The sequence below is a fragment of the Chinchilla lanigera genome, unplaced genomic scaffold (assembly GCF_000276665.1).
Source record: "Chinchilla lanigera isolate Chin_1 unplaced genomic scaffold, ChiLan1.0 scaffold00065, whole genome shotgun sequence".
In the NCBI taxonomy this organism is placed as follows: Eukaryota; Metazoa; Chordata; class Mammalia; order Rodentia; family Chinchillidae; genus Chinchilla; species Chinchilla lanigera.
This window is the reverse complement of record NW_004955466.1, coordinates 6,742,168-6,766,518: the sequence shown is the minus strand read 5'-3', so window position 1 is coordinate 6,766,518 and position 24,351 is coordinate 6,742,168. Positions and strand designations below refer to the sequence as shown.

The 24,351-nt window shown below is 36.9% G+C and overlaps 1 protein-coding gene across 1 annotated transcript in view; it reads right to left on the bottom strand.

The window, feature by feature from the left end:
- Kcnh5 (potassium channel, voltage gated eag related subfamily H, member 5) overlaps positions 1-24,351 on the bottom strand; it is a 338,297-nt gene that overhangs the window by 276,209 nt on the left and 37,737 nt on the right. Inside the window, exons 2-4 of the mRNA XM_005399159.2 lie at positions 21,735-21,858; positions 5,622-5,728; positions 615-743 (exon numbers count right to left, since the gene is read on the bottom strand). Of these exons, the coding sequence (XP_005399216.1) occupies positions 615-743; positions 5,622-5,728; positions 21,735-21,858 (360 nt within the window). The remainder of the gene's footprint in view (positions 1-614; positions 744-5,621; positions 5,729-21,734; positions 21,859-24,351) is intronic.

Here is a 24,351-nt window from a genome sequence, read left to right as displayed (position 1 = left end):
TATATATATATGTGTGTGTGTGTATATATAATAGTAAATAAGATCCCATTCAGGAGAGTTGTTACTTGCTAGCCACTCTCTTTATGACAAAATTATACTTTCCACAATCCAATAATCTCTACTCAAGAGAATGTACCACTGAAAAAATACAAGCTGATATGTAAACTGAGTAAGTCAACTAATAAATGTCTATTCCATTCAACAAAGTTCCACCAACTCATCAACTGAGCTCTAGTAGCTATTCACTCAAACACTCCAAAAGGCTGTGTACAATTGGTCCTAAAACTCACCATGGTGTAGTGCTGAAACTTCATTTACATTGCTTCTAAATCAACAGTACTCGGTGATATTCCTTCCTTCTATTTTATCTCCAATCCTACTATAATTTCAGTTAATCATGTGAACTATTTCAAATTTGCAAAGCCATACTATTTCCATTCAGATAATACACAGAATGAAACTGATCCTGAGTGTTACTACTATGAACGTGAAGAAAAAGAAGGGTCCCCTGGTACAGTTTCGTTTTCCAGTTCAACCAATAGTTTGCTAAAGTAAGATGCAGATATGTAAAGGACAGCCTACTTCCTGACTGCAGTGATTCCTATGAAAGTTACCTTTCGTTGAATCATCCTCTATGGGCTGTTTGAACAACGTAATATCCTTGAAAGTGCATAGGAACAGGACCACCTTCTCGTGTTCATTTCTTATTGGTGCAATTTGCATGTAAAACCAAACGGGAGTTCCTGAAACAGAGAGAAAGGGCAATACATGGGACACAGCCACAGCGACGGCTCACGCTCCCGCCTCCCCTATTCCTTTAGCTGCCAACTGCTATGCCCTGAATTAGCACCAAGACGATAGACTTCCACTGCTGCGAGGAATTAAAAGAAACCTTTAATTTTATATAAGCTACCAATTTTAAAACACGGTTTAAAATTTTTAAAACACATTTTTCAAGCCAAAAAGTAAAAAACTCTAAAGTAAAGTGCAAGGTGTCATTTCACGAGGCAGGCACCTGAAGGTAGTCTTGCTACTTAAGTAAGGCCAGCAGTACTTTCAGGTCTGGACCCCTCTGCTGCCACTGCTCACACCAGCTTCCTGTTGTAGCCTTACCCAGTGCGATCAGCCCAACCTGCTTCTCCCCTCCTGTCACTTTGACAAGTGTTTCCAATTAACTGCAACAGCAGTACCTGACGCTCTGATCAGTGTGCCTTGTGGGGGAACCTGAGGCTGCTGCTGTCCCCAGGTCCTCTCATCAGTCAGGTTGACTTACAGGACACCTCCATGGCTTTGCCTGCTTCCCCTCCACAGAGAGAAGACAGCTACAACACTGGATACCTGATGCACATAGCACTCTACCTGCAACCACTGCAGTCAACCTTCAAGAAAAAATTGTCACTTTCCTAATTCTTCAACGTGACAGGCCCCCTCGTGAACCTCTGCTTCCTGTACCCCTCACTCAAAGCATGAGGCTGCATTCTGCCACCATTTTCTTCAAAGAGTAGTTCCAATACACTCAGATGGAGGAGAGTTCCAGAGGATACAAAGCTTAGGATTTGGTAAACCAGGGACTGGCAAGTACAAACAATAGCTAAGTAGAAGTATGAGAAATGTCTTCAAAAAGTAACCAGTAAGTGATAAAACACTGAGGAGATGCTCCATCAGAATCAAAAGACACATTTCCCATCCTATTTTCACCAAGCCACAATGCACTACAGCCCCTTTATATATCCTATTTTAAAAATATAAAGGTTTTTGTCAGGTTTCGTATTTGGATAGTAAAATATGCAGCTGTTAATAGCCTGTAGGTAAGACTTGATAGCTTCTTTGTGGCTTTTCATACAAAGCAGGAAGCATCTTCATACCTGTATTTCAAAAAGAAGTCACCTCATGTCAGTACAATGGGGATCTTCCATTTAGACAAGATGAGGCAACTCAACTATTAGAAGAAGTAGAAGTAGAGAGGAGATCCCTATGGTAATATTCAGTTCTGGTCAGCAGGTCTTTCGTACGCCAGCCAGCGCACGGAAGGACATGGTCCTTTCCAAGATGACTGCAGAACGAGACAAGGACCTTGAAAAGAATTACACCATCTCCCAAAGAGGCTTCTCCTTTGTTTTCTGTTTCTTGTTTCACACAGTGTATCCAGGAACTGTGAGCGAGGAATACAGTCTTACAAATAACTACCCCGGATGTCATGTACACATCGTACGGCTGTTCTAACACATGGAACTTCAGGAAGAGTGATTAAAAACAAAGACAAACAGTGACTAAAAATAAGCCATCTCCCAAGGTCCTTTAAAAATCGGAACAGAAAGAGATGGTGTTACATTTCATTGCTTCCCGTGAAAACAGCAACTTTTCAAATAAATGCTCGAAGAGCAGGACTATCCTAAAAGCTGCTTTCAAATATCAAGGTAAATTTTTTTTTCAGCTTTTTAACCCATGAGGTCAGCCTTCTCCTAGTAGGCTGAATATCTGCCAAGCAGCTGGTGAAGTACCATTTACAGTCTAGGTTTGTGGGTGTCTGGGAAGTTGGGCAGAAAAACCTACCTCTACCAGACATTCAGAGCAGCCTTTGAGATCAGTTCCCAGGAGTAGCCCCACTGTCCCAGGTCCGCCTGTGCACACAGAGCTATTTAAATCCTCACCCCAGATGTATCGCTTCCTTCACCATAGTAGAAATAGCCCCCTGCTGATCAGAACACTGGACCTAAAGAACAGAGGCTGCAAACCAAGATGTCAGTCCTGACGCATACTACCAGATAACTCTGTTCCCTCCCTTTGCAGAATGGTGTTTAATCTAATTACTTCATGGATGTGTCGGGAGGACCTGCACTGAGGCATTTCCAAAACTGTTTTACACAGATACACAAATTTTTCTAACATTTCAAAAAGTTACAATGTATCTTTTTCAACTGATATTTCAAAGCTTTCAGCTCTGTAAGAATTTTTAAAGCCACTTTTAAGATCTCCATCATAATGCATAGATAATGCCTATCCTTCCTATTAAAAAGTAAAGCCCAATGCACATAATATACAAAAAAAAGTGACAAGAGTGTGAATCAAGCTATAGTTCCAGGGGGGTCTAAGCAGATATCGACACATACACAGATGGTTGTCTGAAAACAACCAGAAAGGCCTGAACAAAAGTCGGATAGCAAGTTCAATCCACTACCATAACCAAACTATCTAAACTGTCCCAGAAGAATTTTGGAAATGTAAATTTCAAGTTATTACTAACATGATTTAAAGTAAGTAAACAAAACAGAATTCCACTAAGGTATTTTTCAGAAACTAAGGACTTGGCTTTGACATTTGAAAATTAGACAAAGATTTGTTTATTTTGTTTAACTAGTATGGGGGTACGCATCTAAGTTGTTCAAGGACTAACAAAAAATTTGGAAAGTAAAGGGGGTTTTGGCATATAAGACACCTATAAATTACCAGTATGTACTGGATCCAGTGAAAAAGACCTAGAAAGCATCTACAACTTGCCATTTCTCTTACAGAAGAAAGAACTAATCATTCAAACTAGATTGTGATATTTGGCTATGACTTCAAACAGATCTCTTGCCTTGGTTCTAAAATGAAAGAGAAGAACATGAAATACTCCTTAAGTAAAATCACTAAAGACAAATGGTCCCACTGTCAAATGTACCGCTGTGAGGCAAGGCCTGCAGTCATTGTTATTCCTCTGTTAGTTTATTAATAAACAAGAAAATCCAATTTTAATTCCAGGTATTCCATATAGAGCAATGTTTTAAGGAATATAGGATAGATCATGATCCACAATATCCAGCTGACACTGAACATAGAACCAGTGTTTCCTGATGAAGCTAGAATGTTTCCCAAACTTGGGGAAAATTTAGTAACCATCAATTTTTACTGAAAGTAATAATGGATTTTGCTATCATGGACCATTAACATGAAATAAACTGATCCATCTTAAGGAGTAACTATTCATTTCAAGAAAGCACAATTTAAGACAGTGCCAAGAAGAAATATAAGTAGATAGCCACACTAAGTAAGCAAATTAGAAAGGGGACTTCATCACTGAATTTACTCATTGGTTTTTCTTTCCCATTAAATTCTGACATTCTATCTGTGTCACAGAACCTTACATGATTACATAGTGGACAACTGACCATCCACAAATCTCATCCTAGGGAATAGATTACAATAATTAATACCAATGTACCAGATGTGAATGTCATCTTCTGAAACTAATGACGACTTCCTCCAGCCATCCACAAAACAAAGTCAAAGCCTAGCCAAAGGCCATGTTCTTAAAGACTCAGCTCAAGTAGCTACCAAAGATTCACGTGCCACATGCATTTGCGTAGAAAGGTAATGGCACATATCCAGTGTGTGCTACTCACCATAAAAAGAAATTAAAGAATTTCTGTCAGTTTTATTTATTATCACAATACTTTAGAAAGTTTATCATTTTCCTGGATGACACACAAAAAAGTAAAATTTAGAAACACTATATAGATTGGGAGAAATATTTAGGAAGACATATATTTGATGAGGGATTAATATCCCAAATATATAAGAAATTCAAACCATTCAATGGAAAGAAAGCAAATAACTTAGTTAAACGAAGGGACATGGACCTGAATAGACACTTCTCAACAGGCAATATGAAAATGGCCGACAGGCACATGACAAAATGCTGAATGTTCCTAATCATCAGGAAAATGCAAATGAAAACCATAGTAGGACACCAGTCATTTATCAGATGACTATTATCAAAATGAGGAAAGGTAAACTTTAGCAAGGATATAGAGACAAGTGAGCCCTCACACACTGTTGGTGTGAATGGAAATTAGTATGGCTCATCTGGAAAACTACATGGAGACTCTTAAAAATATTAAAAACAAAACTACCGTATGATCCAGCAGTTCCACCCCTGGTATTCACCTAAAAGACTTAAAATCAGTGCATCAAAGAGATATCTACACCCCAATGTTCACTACAGCACAATTCCTAATAGCCAACTAAGAAATCAACTTATCAATCAACAGATGATCTGAAAAAGAAAATAAACTATATATTCACAATGGAATACTATTCATCCCTGAAAAAAACAAATCCTAATATTTACATCAGCTGGATGGAACAGGAGATTATGCTAAATGAATAAGAAGCACAGAGAGACAAATACCATACATTCTTGATTTAAGTGGAAGTTAAAGCAATGGAACTCACAGTTAATAGTAGTGCACTGTTAAAAAGTGCCAAGAGAGAAAACCTCAAATGCCGGAATGTACTCCACAAAAAAATAAGTATTTGATGTTATGGATATGTTAATTATTCATTTAAATATTCCACAATGTGTTCTTAAATCATATTATCACTTTGTACCCCATAAATATGTACAACTATAATTTATCAATTTACAACAAAATTTTTAAAATAAGACACACATTTTCTTCCATTCTTCAAAAGACTGTGTATCATAAGTAATATCATTTATTAATTTAATTAAATCAGTAACCCCTCCCTCGGCCAAAAGAAAGACTAATCAATGTCAGCTATAAGGTAGAGGAACTACCATTTACTACAACATCCCACTAAGAAAGAGGTGGCTCATCTCATGAAAGAGGAATACCTACTATTTTTTTTATACAGAAGAACTTCAAAGCAGTTTGACTCGTAGTTGTCAAAAGTCTGCCTGACTTTCTCAATGGTCTTCTTGTCTGTCAGTTCCCCATACATAAAACTGTAAAAGCAAAAATAATGTTTTTAGTTTTGTTTTGCTCTTGAACTGTTATATAAAATCATACAGTCATCTTTTATTAAGTATTTCAATTTGCTTACAAAACACACTGTTGCTCCCACACAACAAACTAAAATATTTAAACCGTTTGTGTATACGTGAGGTTAGCAACATAATGTTGCTGAATACATACACATAATAAAATGTTAAATCAGATTTTTTAAACCATGTTTTAATTATGATTGCAAAACTTCTTGCTGACAGCTAGCTTTGCAAGTCAGATAGATAGATAGATGATAGGGAAACAATATATATATTATCTACATTAGACATTTCTCAACAGATACTATATATATATATTCCATATATATGGAGAGAGAACGAGACAGGGGGACTCCCTGCTTTATATATTTCTCACAGGCACAGATTTCAATTATACTGGATTAAATAGCAGTTTCACAAAAACACAACTCAAATTTCATTTCCCACAGTATATTGACTGTGACTACTACAGTTACTAACTACAAACTTCACTGCTAAGTCTTCAGGCTACAAATAGCTAAACATTTATCACCCATAATCCATTGATTTACTTTCTATGGTTTCAGTTACCCATGGTCCGTCACGCTCCAAAAACATTCAGGGCAAAAATAAACAATGCGTAAATTTGAAATCGGATACCATTCTGAATAGCACAATGCAATTCCACACCAGCCTGCTCATCCATCCACGATGTGAAGCAACCCTTGTCCAGGGTCTCCCTACTCTCCATGCTACGCACCCGTAAGTGTTGGGTAGTCACTTACTAGCCATCCTGGTTATTAAATTAACTACTGTATTGCGATTCTGTAGTGTCTGTGTTCTAGTTAGCCCTATTTTACTTAATAAGGCCCTAACACATGAAAAGAGTGACTCCAGAAATTCAGATATAATAAAGAGAAGTTATAAGATGCTTCATTAAAGGGAAAAGGTGAAAGTACCATAAGATATTTTGAGAGCACGAAAGAAAAGCCATGTTCACGTAATTTTAGTAATGTATTGTTATAATTGTTCTGTTTTATTTTTATTGTTATTATTAGTGATTGTTCTCTTAATGGGCCTATTTTATGAACTAAATTTTATCATAGAATGTAATCTAAGAGAGGGAAGCATAGAATATGTAGTGATTGGTGCTACCCATGACTCCAAGCATCCACTGGAAGTCTTGGAACATGTCCACCAGATAAGGACGAACTACTTTCACTAGCAGATGAATGAGATCAATGACCTATTACATTCTTCCTTACAAAAGCTTGTCATGATTGGTAACCATGCACCTATTGTTTACCCCACACACAGACAGCAAAGCATGTACTCGGCTGCTTCTTCATCTCTCAGTGACAAACAATGTAGCGTTTTACAAAAATGGATTCTTAGAAGCAAGAATCGGTCAATAACATTTTAAGTACACCCAAGGAATGAAGTACGGTAACATTGACCGGGAAATTCAAATTGAACATAAATGAACCTTCAGGAGAAATAAACAATCATGGGGTGCTGCCCCTGCTGCCGAAAGGGAAGCTGCAGTTATACAGCCCCAGGAACTCAGTGAAGGGGACCCATCAGCATCAAAGAGGAAAGTGGCTTGAGGAAAATGATAAACAGGTCCCTGTCAGGCAGTAAAAGCAGATGGTGCATGACAACCAAAGTAGACACATAAACTATTTGATATTGACTGTAATGCAGAAAGTAATCTCATAATTTTCAAAGAGATAGAAAATATGGTCTCTTTGTATCTCAAGTAACATTACGATGAGGCAAGTGTTGTTCAAAGGAATTGCCTGTCTTTTTTTTACAAAGAAATAAAAGAATTTAACACTCAACTGATCTACTATGTTAAATTACTGTATTTTAAATAAATATTTTACTATTGTTTCCTTTGAGTATTAAGTACATATTACATGGTTTCAGTTTGTTTGATCTTTTTTGTAACACACTTGCATTCGCATCATTTCAAATAGGTACAAGTGTGACACCCCATGATTGTTTATTTCTCCTGAAGGTTCATTTATGTTCAATTTGAATTTCCCGGTCAATGTTATCTCCCTTTGCTCTTGTCGCTTTGCTGTCTTCTGCCTCGGAGCCAGCCAAGTATGGACTGAAACCTCCACAAACTGTAAGCTAAATAAACCTTTCCTTCCTTCATTTTGGGCGTTGGGTATTTTGTCTCAGCAACAAGAGAAAAGTAACCAAGACAGGGAACCTCCCTTAGCTAGGATGTTGCTGCACAATGTTATTTTGAGAACAAACCTTACCTCACTCCACTTCCTCTGGCCTGTGTGATTCACCCTCCCATCCTATTAGAGTGGATCCACTTCATGCAGGTCCTGGAGATCAAGAGATGCACTCTATATTATAGATGCGCTGTGGCCATGGGAGCTGCATCACACCTATCCAGAATCCTGCTGGAGTAGTCCCATCCCCTTGTAGCTCGTGGAGACTGGCAAACACGCTCCTGCACTGTACCAGACCAGCTGGGATCCACTGGGGTGGATAAGACATCCTCGTCCCATACAGCCTGTAGAGAGGGACTTTCTAACTCCACTACTACATGCATTGCACCCACAACCCCTGCTTACATCTGAAGACATTATACAGAGATTGCACTAGTGTGTCCACCTGGAACCAGAGCCAACATAGTTTACCAAATTGACTCTCTAGTCTAAAGCTTCTTTTATATGGAAGTCACCCTATGAAATTTATAAAAACAACTCATTTACCAGATGTGAAAATATTAACATAGGGTCACAAAAGTATTTTTAAAAAGTAGTATGATGCATCCCAAGGTGCAACAAATTCCAAAGGAAAAGAAATTGGAAAAATGCCTAAACAAAAATTCAAAAGAATGATTCAAAGGAAGTTCAACAAAATGCGAGAGAATACAGACAAATGATTCCATAAAATTAGGAAGGCAGTTCACAAAATGAATAAAAAATTCATTAAAGAGCTAGAGATCATGGAAAAGAACCAAAGAGAAATCTTGGAACTGGAGAGATCAGTAAGTCAAATAAAGTACACATATACATATGGACCTAATTTTATGAAGCACATGCCATCGGTGCTAAAGGGAAGAACAAGCTATAATACAGTAACAGCTGAGGACTTCAGCACTCCACTTTCATAAAGGACAGATCAAACAGACAAAAAGTCAAGAAAATCAGATATAAACTATGCTACAGACCACACGGACCTATCAGACATGTATAGAACATGTCATCCAACAGTTACAACAAACAATTCGATAAATGGAACACTATCTAAAAGGGACTGTAAACCAGGATACAAAACAAGTTTCAACAATTCAAAAAGAATTATACATCATATATATCTTCTCTGACATGACAGAAATAACTGAAATCAACAGCATAAGGAAATTTTTAAATTGTACAGATATGTAGAAACTAGACAACATGCTGCTGAACAAACAGCATGTCACTGGAAAAAAATCAAAAAGAAATGACAAAATTTATGAAATGTAAACATAAGCACAACATACCAAAACTCAGGGATATTGCAGTGCTAAGAGGGATGTTTATCACAGCTGATGCTTACATCAAAAGAAGAAAGATGCATGCAAGCAAAATTAATAGGTAAGAACAAACCTAAATCAAAATTTATAGATGGGAAGAGATAGCACAGGTTGGAGGAGAAATAAACAAGCTAGAGACTAAAACAACAAAACAAAAGCCTAATGAAACCGAATTGAATTTTGGAAATCTAACAAAATCAATAAACGCTTAGTTATACTAACCAAGAAAAATAAGAGAAGACTCAAAATAAAATCAGAGATGAATGAGAATTACAACTGATACCTTAGAAATACAAAGGCTCATTAAGTACTACTGTGAACAGCTAAACATAATAAATTAGAAAACACAGAAGAAACTGATAAGATTTTGGGAACATGTAAGCAACAAAAATAAGCCATGAAGACATAAAACCTGTGTATATCAACAGTAAGCAGCAAGACTAATTCAGTAATAATAATTTTCTCAACAAAGAAAAAGCCCAGGATCAGATGGGGTCTTAGTTACTTTTCCTATTGCTGAGACAAAATACCCAATACCAAAGTTAAGGGATGAGAGGTTTATTTGGCTTGCAGTTTGTAGAGGTTTCAGTCCATTTTCGGCTGTCTCCAAGGCGGGGCGGAGCAAAATGGCAGTAGGGCAAAGGGGCAAAGGGGTAAAATGGCAGTGGCAGACAGCAAAAGCAACAAGAGGGAGTGTGACAAGCTTCTTTCTGTCCTTTATCTTGTACAGTCTACCGGGACTAGGGCAGCACCAATCCAATCGCTGGACTGATACAACAATCACCCAGCCTTAATCCCAGCACCTTTAATCCCAGCTTTGCACTATGAGCCACACACTCAGCCACGTCTGAAAAAAACCCTATGACACAAACCACAAGACATGGCCTCACTGCTGAGTTCTACAAACTTTCTAAAAAGAAATAATATCAATTGTACTTCAAAAGAAACTGAAAAGTAAGGCACTCTTCATTCTATGAAGACAGTGTTATCCTGATGCAGAAACCAAAGGACAAAAACAGAAAACTACACATCAGTATCTCTGACAAACACAGATGCAACAGTTCTCAAGAAAATACTAGCAAATTAAATCGAACAGTACACCTAAAATATCAGTCGCTATGATCAAGTAGGATTTATCTCAGTGATGCAAAGTTGGTTCAACATCCTCAAATCAATAAAAAAATGTATTACATCCACAAAACAAAAAACAAAACCATATGATAAACTCAAGAGATGAAGAAAACCCACTTAATAAAATTCAATATGCCTTCATGATAAAAAAAAAGAATTTGAACAAATTACGTATAGAAGAAACATATGTCAGTCTAACAAAGGCTATTGATGACAAACCCACAGTAATACACTAAACAAGGAAAAGCTGGAAGTGTTTCCCATAAGATCTGTAATAAGGCATGGATATCCACTTTACCATCCATATTCAACACAAGATGGAAGTCTTACTAAGAGCAATTTGGCCAGCGAAAGGGAAAAAAAAACGCATACAAGCAGAAAGGGAAGAAGTGGAATTATTCTTGTTTCCAAAGGATACAATTCTACATATACATAAAAACCTAAAGACTCCACCAAAGGACGATGAAACCTGATAAAATGAATTGAGGAACATTTCAGCATACAAAATCAACACTCAAAAATCATTAGCAATTTTATACATGACTGACAAACTTGCTGAGAAAGAAATAATGAAAGTAAGCCTATTTGTAGCTGCCAAAATTTTAAAAAACTCAAAATACCTGGGAACAAATTTAACCCAGGGATAAATAACTTCTATAATGAAAATTACAAAATAAAAAAGAAATTGAAGGAGACAACAACATAGAGAAAGACCTCACATGTTGGCAAAATGTCCATATGATTCAAAGTGACTTACAGATTTCATAAAAGCCCATCAAAATATCAACTGTGCTCTTCAAAGAAACAGGAAAAAATCCTAAAATGTATATGGAAGCACAAAGGATCCCAAAGAGCCAAGGCATTCTTGAGCAAGAAACACACACACACACACACACACACACAGAGAGAGAGAGAGAGAGAGAGAGAGAACTAGAGCCATCTCAATATCTGACCTCAAGACATACTGCAGGATGGAAACAATCAAAAAGTAAAGAAACAAAATATGAAATGGGCGAAAATGCTTGGCAAATTATTTATCTGACAAAGGATTAATATCCAGAATACATAAAAAACTCAACCACAAAAAAGCAATTCAATTAAAAATAGACAAATGAGCTGAGTAGTACTTCCCAAAAGAAGAAATACAGATGACCCACAATTATATGAAAAAAAATCGTAGTTCAACATCACTAGCCACCAGATAAATGCAAATCAAAACCACAGTGAAATATCATCTCCCTCTAATTAGAATGGCTATTATTTAAAAAGAAAAAAAACATACTGATAAGGATGCAGAGAGGAGAAATCTTATACACCACTAGGGGGAATGTAAATTAGTACAGCCACTATGGAAAACAGTATGTATATTCCTAAAATAAATAAAAGTAGACCTATTATATGATCTAGCGATCCTGCTTCTGAACATATATCCAAAGGCAGTGAAATCAGCACACTAAAGAAAAACCTGCATTTCCACATTTACTGCAGTATTATTCACAAATAGCCATGATGTGGAATCAATTTAGGTATCTATCAATAGATGACTAAATAAAGAAAATGTGATATTTATACATAATGTAATATTATTAAGTCATTTTTTAAAAATCCTGCCCATTTGCAGCACATGGATGCGCCGCAAAAACATTATGTAAGTGAAATAAACTAGACACAGAAAAAAAAGTACCACATGTTCTCTCTCTTATGTGGAATCTAAAAAAGTTAATCTCAAAGTGGAAGACAACAGCATAGGAATTGCTAGAAGTTGGGAAGAGGAAAAGGGAAATGGAGGTTGAATAACAGGTACCAAAACAATTGGGAGAAATGCGTTCTACTGTTACACAACAGAGTGACTGTCGTTCACAGTAACTTATTCTCTATTTTATGGAGAATAAAAAGGGGAGCTTGAAAGATCTAAACATAAAGAAATAAGGAGATGGACTTGCTAATTGCTCCAATCTGATTAGTAGACACTGTGTTTGCATAGTATTGAAAGAACACACTGTAGCCCAGAAACATATATAATTCTGTGTGTTAATTAAAAAGAAAAATTTTCAGCCAGGCACGGTGGTATATGCCTATAATCCCAGCACTCTGGAAAGCTGAGACAGGAGAACTGGAAGTTTATTCCTAGCCTGAGCAACTTAAACGACTTAGGGAGATGTTGTCTCAAAATAAAAAATAAAAAAGAATGGAGGTTGACTCGCTGTGTGAAGACACAAGGTCAATCCTCAGGAATACAATAAAAGAAAACCTAGAAAGGAAGAAGAGAAAATGTGGTTTTCTAATGTATGACAGTGTGTTTTTGCAAGAAAGCCTCAAGAAAAGTATCACAATCTACAAAACAGACTTAACTCATCTGGGGCTATACATCTCTAAAACTCCATTCCTGAAACTCTCAACTGTTGTTTGAGCGTCAGTTTTAGAGACATCATCTTGCTCTTTATCATACCACATAGTTTGATCATTTCTTTCACCAGAAAAGAATATGTGCACTGCTAGATACCTTAAGTTTTTGAAAGGTTAATATATATCTTTGGTATACTTTTCTTCCAGCGTTCAAGGAGTTGGCCTACTGGCCAGAGACATATCCAAGTGTAATGGCACCTAACACCTGCACAATCTGTGGGGCTCTCTTTAAGAAAAAGAGTAGAAAATCATTACACAAAATTAGGCATCAAGTCCTAAAAGACATCCACTCAAAGAGAGCCCCTGAAGTTGAAGGTAAGTCATCCTCATGGAAAATTTGTGCCTCAATTTACCAATTTATAAAATACTCAGCATGACAGGCATAGTTTGTTAACAAGAACCTATCAAATCTAGCAGGATCCAATAGCAATACCACATTAGAACTGAAAGTTATAGGATAAGTGAAACTCATCTTCTACAACACTAACCTAAGCAACTAAAATTCTAGACATTAATAAATAAAAAGAAGTAGATAAGCAGCCTAAAGAGTGCCTCACCATTGAGGAATCTGTACCCTCCAGTTTTTACACTGTATTAATATTTTAAAAGAAAAATTTTATCTTCATAATAATAAAATAAGTAAAAGATCTCAGAACAAAATGGTAGACTCAGACTCCATAATCTTACCTTTGTATTAATACAGGAAAACTAAGAATCTAGCCCTGAGCAAGCATTACAATATGCTGTTCCGTCAACAAGTGAATTTCAGGTCATAAGAGTTTTATGGAAATCTCTGGAAATTATAACAGCTAAATTACAATTCTTTAGAGAGCTACTCTCCACCAAAGAATATTCTTCTAGACACATGAATTTTAGTTAGCCAGATTTTTACATTTACTTTCACTATTTATAGTAAGGACAAACATTTAAAAGTTTAAGACAAGGGAAACTAAGTGAACTGTGGTCAAGGCAGGAAGAAAGGAAGAAAGAGAGGGAGGCAGATTTGCACTGTTACTACTAAGTGATAGGTTTTTGATTCGTAAACTAAAACACAATATTCACAATTAACCAGCACAAAAACATACAAGGTATGATCAAAATATAAGGCAAATATTTACATTTTCAAAAATTCATTACAATAAAATATCCCCTCAACATACTGCCCATTGCTTTGAAGACACTTATCCCACCAGTCTTGCCACTTCCTGAAGCAGTTCTGGAAGTCTTCTTTCATGGATGTCTTTACAAGGTGTGATCAAAGATAAAGAGAATGATGTTCCTGAGTCCTTCCAGTGGAAAGACGGATTTGTAAAAGCATTACAATGAGTCTTCATCCACCTTATTCACAGGATCTGGCACTCTGTGAGACTTATGGCTCTTCCCCAAAGTCAAAATGACCATGAAAGGTAAACATTTTCAATCAATGGAGGACATAAAGGCAGCCATGATAGCACAGAGACACTCGTGAAAAAGAACTTCCGGAACTTCTTCAGAATGTAGCAAGAATGATAGGATAAGTGTGTTTGAAGCAAAGAGAGTATTCTAAGGGGAATGCATGGTGATGTGTCTTTTACTGCAACAAAATTTTTCTAAAAACCTGAATATTCATCATATATTTTGATCATACCTAATATAAAGAAAGCACATGGAGAAAGCAACTTCGCTAATAATTGTGCAAAATTAAGTCTAGTAAGATAAAAAAAAAAGTTAAAAGAAACAAAGAAACTGCCACTTAAGAAGAAATATAACACAGGTCTGAGAATATTAAAATTTTGAAGATTGAATTAAACAATTTTTAAAGTAAACGATGAGACTCTATGGTGCATATTCCTTAGTTAAACTCTTCCAAGACGAAAATAGGAAAATGAAGATTCTTAAGAAAAAAAATCCCACATGATTAAAATATGAACATGTTTTAAAACCCTTCTATTTCCTACATTGTTCGATGCAGACTGTTCATGTTAAGTCTGATGTCACCCATTTCCAGAGACAGAATGTATCTTGATGTAGTAAAAGACAACAGCTAAATAATAAAAAGAAATTTGAAAAGAGACTCTAAAGTATTGTGAGACGTACTCTCCATCCTCCCAAAGTGGGGAGTTTGCAGGTTAATTCAAATTTAAAAGTATTTCCACTCAAAATTGTCCACACAATACTGACTGAATAAATGATCCCACATTCTGTGGATTGAGCACTTTTTTTTTTTTTTTTGCTTGGCTTTGTGACATGCTGATGCTGAATGGCTCACCACAATTTTTCCAAGTCTGACCCAGGATGACTGCAGCTCAGTACAGTCTTTGAGTGGTTAATAGAATTTGAGGAAACATACATTTTAGAAGTAGTTATCTTTTAGAAGTATTTATAATTTTCTTCTATGATGTCTTCTACTAAATGTGACCAAGGAGCATATATTGGGCATATTAAAACATATAGATGTGAATATATGTATTAGGAGAAGCAACTGAATAATATATAGATGAATAATATATACTATATAGAGATATTATATTGTATTATATATATTATATATAATATACAGATAATATATTATATTTTATATATTATGTTATATGTGATATATTATATTATATATTATATATGATAATATATAGATGGATAATATATTATATAGAGCTATTATATTATATATAATATTATGTATCCATATATAATTATATATGGGTAACATTATATATATGCATAATATATATTATTCAGTTGCTTCTCCTAAACACAATACCAAGCTTTGTGGAATTGTGGTAGTAATGACAAGTCAATTATAAATAACTCTTAACACTGCACTGTTATTTTATTGGAAAATAAAATTGGTTTTGCAAAAGTGATCTATCTCTGCTATACTACTGAGCAACCATAATATAACAGAGGCCCCTCACACTTGGAGGACTACTGGCAAACTGTAATTCATAGACTAAGTCATGTAACCTCTAACCCTCCATTTCCTCATCAATAAAAGGATAATAATATCAATATAAGTCAAATGGTGAAAATTAAAGAGGATACTGTGTACAAAGTTACAAATTATAATGTGTTATGCAGTGGTTGAAAGTACTGGAAGGCTTCCTGTGGGTGGGATTAGAAGGACCTTCATTCTCAGCCCTACTCCCATGGTTTCTGACATTCTAGAAAGACTGGGCCATGTCTGCTAACAGATACTGTGACCGTGTCCTAGAGGGGGATCTACATCTATGGGGACCTTCTTCCTTGAGGAGCCCAGCTCCTGCTTCAGTCTGCCCCTGTATCATCTGGCCACTTTCTTGCCTCAAAAGTGACTGGTGGTCTTGGGAGTCAGCATGAGTTTAGTTTAGGACTGGCCTACATCATATGTCACTGACCTACATATCCGATTATCTTTCATGGATATCTATCCTAAAAAATGTTGGGGAACAAATGGCTTTGGCTTACAGCAGGATTTATTCTTGGACTCCTCATTTTGACATGAAAATCTCACAAATGGGCTTCATTACACCTAACAGTAAGGATGGCCACCATGGTTGATAGACTTCTAAGGGGGAAAAAACCTTATAACCCTGAACAATAAATAACCTAATCATGAAGTCCACCAACCTATCTTACTCCACTACTGGGCAGCCATGCTAATCGATGCTAGACTAAAACACCACAAGCACCCAACCACGGATGATAAAGGGTAATACTGTGTGCAGGCTATAGTTCACAGAGTAGCGAAGGCTCCCCCTGAGAACCAGCGCCTATTGACTTAATGTGGTGGGAAAATGCGGTCTCCAGCTCATAACTGGCTCCAACAGTAGAACCATTATAAAGGCTAAGGTGGAGATCTGCAGTCAAAGGACCAAAAAAAAGCCTGAGTGAGAGTAAAACAGGAAAATTTTAAAACAAACAAGAACTCAGCCTTCAAAATCTGGAAGAGGTAATTTTCAAAGGCATTACTTTATACAATGGATCGTAACCAACGGTTTTGCAAAGCATTACTTTATATAGTTTTTAAAGGATTAGATAGAGTCCTAAGGAGTAGATCCATGACATGTAATTAAGGAAAACCAGGCACTGTAGGTCTCTAACCTACACATCTGACATCACAGAGGTACCTCTTCAGCGCCACAGAACTCTTAGTGAAATGGAGCCATACTGACTTACATAAATCATGGGTGGTGTGTTCTTGTCGTCTGCCAAGGCAATCCTGTATTGATAAAACTGCTTGTGCAATCCACTCAATAATATATCTCTTAATACCTCTGCTCCCTCGTCTAATTTGATAACTTGGGTAAGGGACTATTAATAGCCTTCCAAAAGAATGTATTTAAAAGTATCTCTTTATCCCTCAATGCTCTCTACCCACACTGCCTGACTGCCCTTTTCACCCTTCTATCCCTCTATCCAAAAACACAAAGGTCTACTAGGTTTTCCTAAAGTGGCGGATTCATGAAAACTAAAAGGCTCAAGTGATTCCTACGTAAACTATGACAATATGTCTGAAATGTCAGAGCATCTTAAGAACCATCAAATGAGCTCATATGCTTTTAAATGTCATTCCCTCAAAATTTATAATCTCCTCAAAACATGCACTATTTTCTGCATCCTCTAATGAACAGCAGAAGAGGCCAAGAGTTGGAAATTCAGTCATTAGAGACAAAAGGAATATATCTGAAATTCCCAGGAATCCTAATATGACATAGTTCTTTTTTTAATTTTAGCTAAAATAAAAATAAGACAGCACCTAGGATATATAAACTTTTTAGAAGCTTACATAATATTATCACATAGTAAGGAATCAGAAAACCAGAACTCTTGTTGAGGGCTGGTAAAAGTAGAAATCAAAAGCCACTCTGGATAGCACCCTGAGAGCACTTAATTTAAGAATTCTGCACCTGTTCTACTATGCATGAATCCCAACTCTGGGCACAGAGTTAAGCTCATACAAGGCCACAGAAGATGTGTTTGAGGGTGTTTATCTCCCAGTCTTTTGAGGTAGCAAAGCATCAGAACTAGGAGTCTATGCCCCACAAAATGAATAGACACAGGAAAGCTGCAAAGACCCTGGAGCACTGGACAACACCCAGACCTAAGGAAATCAATTATGGTGCAAAAACATAAAGAAATCTCAAAAGCATAATGTTGAATAAAAAGAGTTAAATATGTATGTTACTTCATGGCAGCAATGGGGGCAGTTATGTAGACAATCTAAAAAAGGAACATACAGAAAGTAGCATTACATCAGGACTGTACATATTAAATAAATAGAAGTTGAGTAAAAAGACATACAATTAACACAACCAAATAGGGAGATGAGATGAAGCAGAAAAGACATTTTTAAAAGGAAATAAAGATAGCACAATGATAATATTGTAACAAACTGAGATGCATGCTTAATTTGATTCTGTCCAGTGGGACGGGGCTGGAAAGGACAAAAAAACGAAAAAGATTTTAAAAACAGAAGTTGGAAAACTTAGATTTCTGATATTGTAAAAATAAAAATGTCTTTTATCTCCCCATAAAATAATTCACATTTAAATGTTTTTTTAAAATATATGATAGGTAATTATAATTATTTACCTGCAAGAAAAAAGGCTGTATGTTTTTTAAAAACCAGAAGCGTGATGCAGATACTTCTGTTTTGTAAGCTGTTTGGGAGTGGTTTTTCTAGGGGGTTTTGTTTGAGGTATTTTTTAACTTGATAGTATAGAATTAGCCTTTTCCAGTGTTATCCTTCTGACACAATCTAAAAAGTTAGGGCTTTGACATAATATCTTTTAACATACCTTGTACAACTAGATATTTGATTGTTTCCAGGTCTCTACTCTTCCTAAAGAACGCTGCAGTAAGCATAAAATGAGTACGCTTTAATTTTTAAAGGGGGATGGGGAGGTTTAAATTTAGAACAAATGAAAATAAATCAAGCTTCCAAGAAACCCTGCCAGACCTTATATATCACTTGCTCATTTATCAGACTCTAGACTTCTGCGCTCTGTGTGGGCCTTAAACTGGCTGCAATTTTTAGATTAGCAAAACACACTTGGCATTTTGTGCAAGCAGTAAAAACTGTTTATGTTCAGAATGTGATCATTTTGCAAACAGTGTCTCTAATAGGTGAAGAAGACTTCAGGGAAGATTTGCGTGCTTCTTGCATAGTGAAAATGCTCAACGTAATCCAAAAATCACCCCCGCCCACCTCAAATGCTCTAACACTTGGGATGAAATGTGATAAATAGAAACATGTTTTACAGAAGTATGGGGGACCTAGGTTAGGGCTTATTGCAAAACAAGCCAACCTAGTGCAACAAAAACTGACATAAAATACTGCCCTGTGTTCTTTACTGCATAAAAAGATGGAGCCCTTGATTTCAAAGTACTTAATCAGGTACTGTTAGTATGAAGAGAACTGTGACTCCTTCAAAGAAGTGAATATTAATATAATATGCCAGCATTCTTTTCAGTGAATCCTTTTATAGAAAAAACTGCACTTCCCAAATAAAGCAGGCTGGGAATCGGGGAAATACACGGCACAAAAGAAGGGATGGACACAGAGTTTTGCAACATATCAAAGATGAATAGCAATACTTCTCAGAAATGACAACAAAAGCAATGAGAATAAAAAACCAAAGTGCTGTGGCCTGTATCTAACTGTCCCCACTAAGCCTCAGGCAGTCATAGGTAGGGATTTTCAGAGGTAGTGGGATCTAGGATGTGTGATGATGGGATTAAGAGTGTGTGATACTGGGTTAGTTCACTGATTGGCTTATCATACTTCTCAGTGTGGATAACGGGAAGGCCCATGCTACGTGCAGGTGGCACCACCCAAAAAGCTTGTAGCCTGGATCGGATAAAAGGGAGAACTGCTTGTTGCTTCCTGCTCATCGTGCCATGGACTGTTCTCCTCTGTGATGCATCTCTGCCATGCTGCCCCGCCTTGCAGCCAGCTGACTATAGACTAAAAGTTCTACAAACTGCACTGAGAAAGACCTTTCCCGTTTCAACTTGTGGGTTTTGGGTATTTTGTCCCAGCAATGAAAAAGTACCCAAGACACCAAGGGATAAGGCAGCCTAATTTAAAGCCAATAATGATGTCAACGGAAATTCATCGAACCATGAGAAGTCACAGAAGGAAGAGACCATCTTGTTGAGAGAACTGTAAATACTTTCAGGCGGAAGATGACATCTGAGAAACAACACTCAGCATGAAAATGAGATGTGAGTGGTCCAGAAGAAGAAAGGGTGTGGGAGCATTTACAGTCCCTGAAATTCTTTATCAAGCCCATTGCACGGGATAATGTAGACCATAGCACTTCACTGCTTCCTAACCTACACCCTGCTGGGGATACAGGGGAGTAGCGATGCATGACACAGAATGTAGAATACAGGCCTTACTGACAGTGCCAGCACAAAAGCAAATGATTACCCCCTGGTTAAAAGGCACAATGATGTCAGTGCTCACAAAGAAGATTCTCCATCAAAGGCCACGGTTCGCCTTGCTCCCATTTACCAACTTCACAGCTGAGAGTGAAGAGCGAATGAGGAATAGCTAGCAGAGGGAAAATGAGGACAGTGGGAGGAAGGTAAGTGACCAACAAGGATGTTTGAACAGATTATTTCTCAAACCGGGGTAAGCACCAGAATATCTAAGCTCCTGGTTAAAAATACTAACTACTGGCCCAGTCTACCTACTTTGAGTAACTCTGATTGAACAGAGTTAAGAGATACAGGAGTTTCTGCTGTGCAAAAGCTGTTTGAGTGATTCCTATGTATAGAGTCGGGTTTAGGCACACTGATATAAAATCCCTATTGTGGGAGGAACGAATGACTGCTCCGCATAACCAAGTAAAGAAAAAATAAATAAATAAATAACCCTTGTGTTTCCCTGGGCAGGACCCTTGACAAAGGTTTACCTGAGTTTTCCATCTGAAAAACAGGATTTGAACTAGAAAAGAAATTCAGATCTTTTTCAATGCTAGTATAATTTGGTGTCAAGGCTTAGTTAAGTGAGAGCTTTAAAGAAAAATTAAACTAAGAAAAAGCATCCCATATGGTCTTACTGAATTTTAGATCTAAATTGGAACCTTATATATAGTGTCTTATTCTTTTTTTTTCTGGTGCCCTTTTATTAAAATACCCTCTTTAAACTTGCAGAAATGACCTACTTTTTAAAAAGTATCGTAAGTAATGTAAATGTCAGATAACGTCAGATTCCACTTGGTGTTTCTATCTTTGTTTGTTTTGCTTTGTCAGTATTGAGGATTGAACTCAGGGCCTTTGCACTGAGCTACATCCCCAACCCTTTTTATTTTTTATAAAAAGGGTTAATGAGACAGAGTCTCATTAAGTTACCCAGGCAGGGTTGGAATTTGCAATCCTCCTGCCTCAGCCTCCCAGAGAGCTGGGATTATGGGTATGTTCCATCACACTGGGCTTTAGATTCCATTTTATATAGGACAAACAAAAGAGCAACGGTACAAGGAGCCAACATTCAAAAGCACATGACTGATGCAGGATGTTAAGGATTCATTTTCATGTTTTGTAAATGTTCAGGAACCATGTTCTGCTTGGCTGGGGAAGTTTACTCTGCTTTGTTAAGGACAATTTCAGCTGCTCCACAGGTGCTGGTACCATCTGGATCTCTGATCCAGATGCTCCTCTGATCATCTAGCACCTACGCTAGCTCCTGCCTCACAGCAGCTCACCAAAAAAAATCTGAAGAAATGAATTAATTTAGATATGCGAAAATTCCTTTCTTTGAAAAAGAAACAATGGCTCTTAAATTATATATCTCCATTACCAAAGTGGTCTTTTTAATTTTCTAATATAATTCTTACCCATTAGTTTCTATATTGGACTGAGTAAACATAACCCTTTTGGCACCTTTCAGAATTTTTTCAATTTTAGGAAAGATTCCTAAATTGTTCTGTTACCTACCTGCAAGTGCTGCTTTTCTGCATGACATCAGCTCGATGATACCCAGAGAGTTTACAAAAACCGTCATTACTATAAACTACAGGCCAGTCCACAATTTGGGCATTTCCCAGTAAGAAACTTGATTCTAAGGAAGAAAGGAGAAAAAGGAAGTTATTTAGTTTTATTTCACATTTCTTTCAAGTAATCAAAATTGTAAGCAATTTCAAAAAGACAAAAGGGATGATGGACTGCTACAGTACAACAAACATAGCTTACTCTTAAAATTGACATAATCGTTCGCATGATGATCACTGATATACACAATAAATACAAGATAAATTCAACATTCCTATAGATACTAAAAACTCCATTTAAAGGAAACCAGTTAAAGCAGACCTGCAGCAGAAGAGCAAGGCCTCCCCTCAACCAGAGGAGCACAGCACTAGGCAGCAGAGGCAAAAACTAACTAACCTACTGATCCTGGACAAAGACAAATTCCAGAAAAGGAAGGAAGAAAACAGACCCCATGACTGTCAACACTCAGTCCAACAGCCCACTTGAACCCCCATTTTGAGACCTACATCCAGGGGAGAACAGAGGGCTGGTTGCAATCCCCATCTACCAACAGGCGCAAGGACACGCCTTACCTTGAGGTAACCACACTCTGGGATGAATGGGCAGAGCAGCCTCCAGTACAAGGAGGGCATCTCAAAGACCCACAGGACCAGAAGCCAGGCAGAGAAAATCATACCTGGCTGGATCAAAAGACCACAGATTGTGGAAAGAAACCACTCATTCAGTAACACAGGAATTTTTTTTTTTTGATGGAATTTTTTTTATTTTCTTATTTTGTATTTTTTTATCTCTTTTTCATCAGGTTTTTGGCGGGGGTTAGAAGCTTTTTTCCCTCACTTTAGCTTTTCTCTTCTTTTAGCTTCTTTTTTTCCCTTTTGCCTTTTTCCCTCATAACTTCTTTTCTCTTCCTTCTCTCTTTAATCTCCTGTTTTTGCTATTTATCTTTTTTCTTCTTTTTTGTGTTCATTCTTTCCAGTAGCTATTCTCTATCACTTAATTTTCTTTTATTCCTTAATAAGACCCTCTCTCCTACTTTTCTCTCCTCCTCAAATCTCATTGATGAATTTTTTAAATTTTGTTTTTATTCATCCTCCAGCTCCTCACCCTCTCAATTTTAACTAGTACAGTTAAACTTCATGAATCAGTAAATAAATGGTTAACTTCATGCTATTGCTTTTAAGTACTGTTCTATCATTAGTAGAGGTAAAGGTGTTCCATTTAGTAGATATTTACTGTAGGTCAATAATGGCTGACTATTTGGTTTGTCTTACTGTCCACATTATAATTACAGATATCTTTTCCATGGACAAAAGGGATGTTTCATTCTTCCTTAAAGTTTGTCAATATTCAGTTTGTATTTAATGCTATAAATGATGCTGATTTAATCACTATAGCCAAAGTGTCATAGCTATTGATTTTAATTGCTTTTCCTGAGTACCAATATCTAAATTGCCTAGGGGTCATTAACAACACTGCAGTCTATTCTGGGAGAACTGGGTATTGGGCCAAACACACTGCAATCTCTCATATTAAGTAAACTGAGATGGTTGAATCCTGGGACAGAGACTAAGTTCAGTAGTTAACCATCCCCAGAAAATATTACTGAAAGGGAGAAATTAACTAAAGAGTTCTCCATACTAAGAAAAAAAAAATTCCACTGCAATAAACCCATAAGCCTCAAAACAAAATAAACCAACAAACATAGAAACATGAGAAACCAAACCAACAAAATGCCTCCAAAAATTCCCAAATCCCATGAAGCTGATGCATAGGGTATCAAAGGGGAGAACAAACGCTCCACACCCAAATTATCCAAAATAGTATGAGAGTAAATTATAAAACAGTTCAATAGGGCAATTGGCAAGATAACAGAAGTTATAAGTAACAAGACATTGGGTCAACTATAGAACATAATCAGCTAGTTTAAAGAATGCACTAATGAAAAGATAGAAAAGCTAAACAAAATGACACAGAACATGTATGGTATGCATAAGAAGGATCAGAGGCCAAAAAGGGGCTCTAAATAGAAATTCAGATGATTAAAACGTCTATTGGAAGTATGGGCAGCGGAAGTGATCAAGTAAGGACAGAGTCTCAGATTTAGACAACAAAGCTGTTATCAGTAACCAGTTAATGAGAGGCATTTTAAAAACAAGAGAAGACCAAAATGTGTCCAAAAGTCCAAGATGATGCAAAGAAAGCTAATTAAGATAAACTGGAGTTAGCAAAAAGTCAGAAGATAGCACAAACACCATAAAAAATCTGTTTGCTGAAATAATAGCTGAAAACTTTCCTAATAAAATAAAACAATTTAGGGGCTGGGGATTTAGCTCCGCAGCACAGCGCTTGCCGGGCAAGCGCAAGGTCGTGAATTTGATTGCCAGTACCAGAAAAAAAAAAAGAAATTTAACATACAGATGAATGAAGCATGTGAACCCCAAACAGTCACAATTAAAAAAGAACCTTCCTGGATGCTTCCGGCGCACAGGGAGCTGTGGGCGGGGAGCGCCAGCCTTCGGGCTGGCTAGCTTTCTGCCTGCTGGCTCCCGGTGGGTGGGCCCCC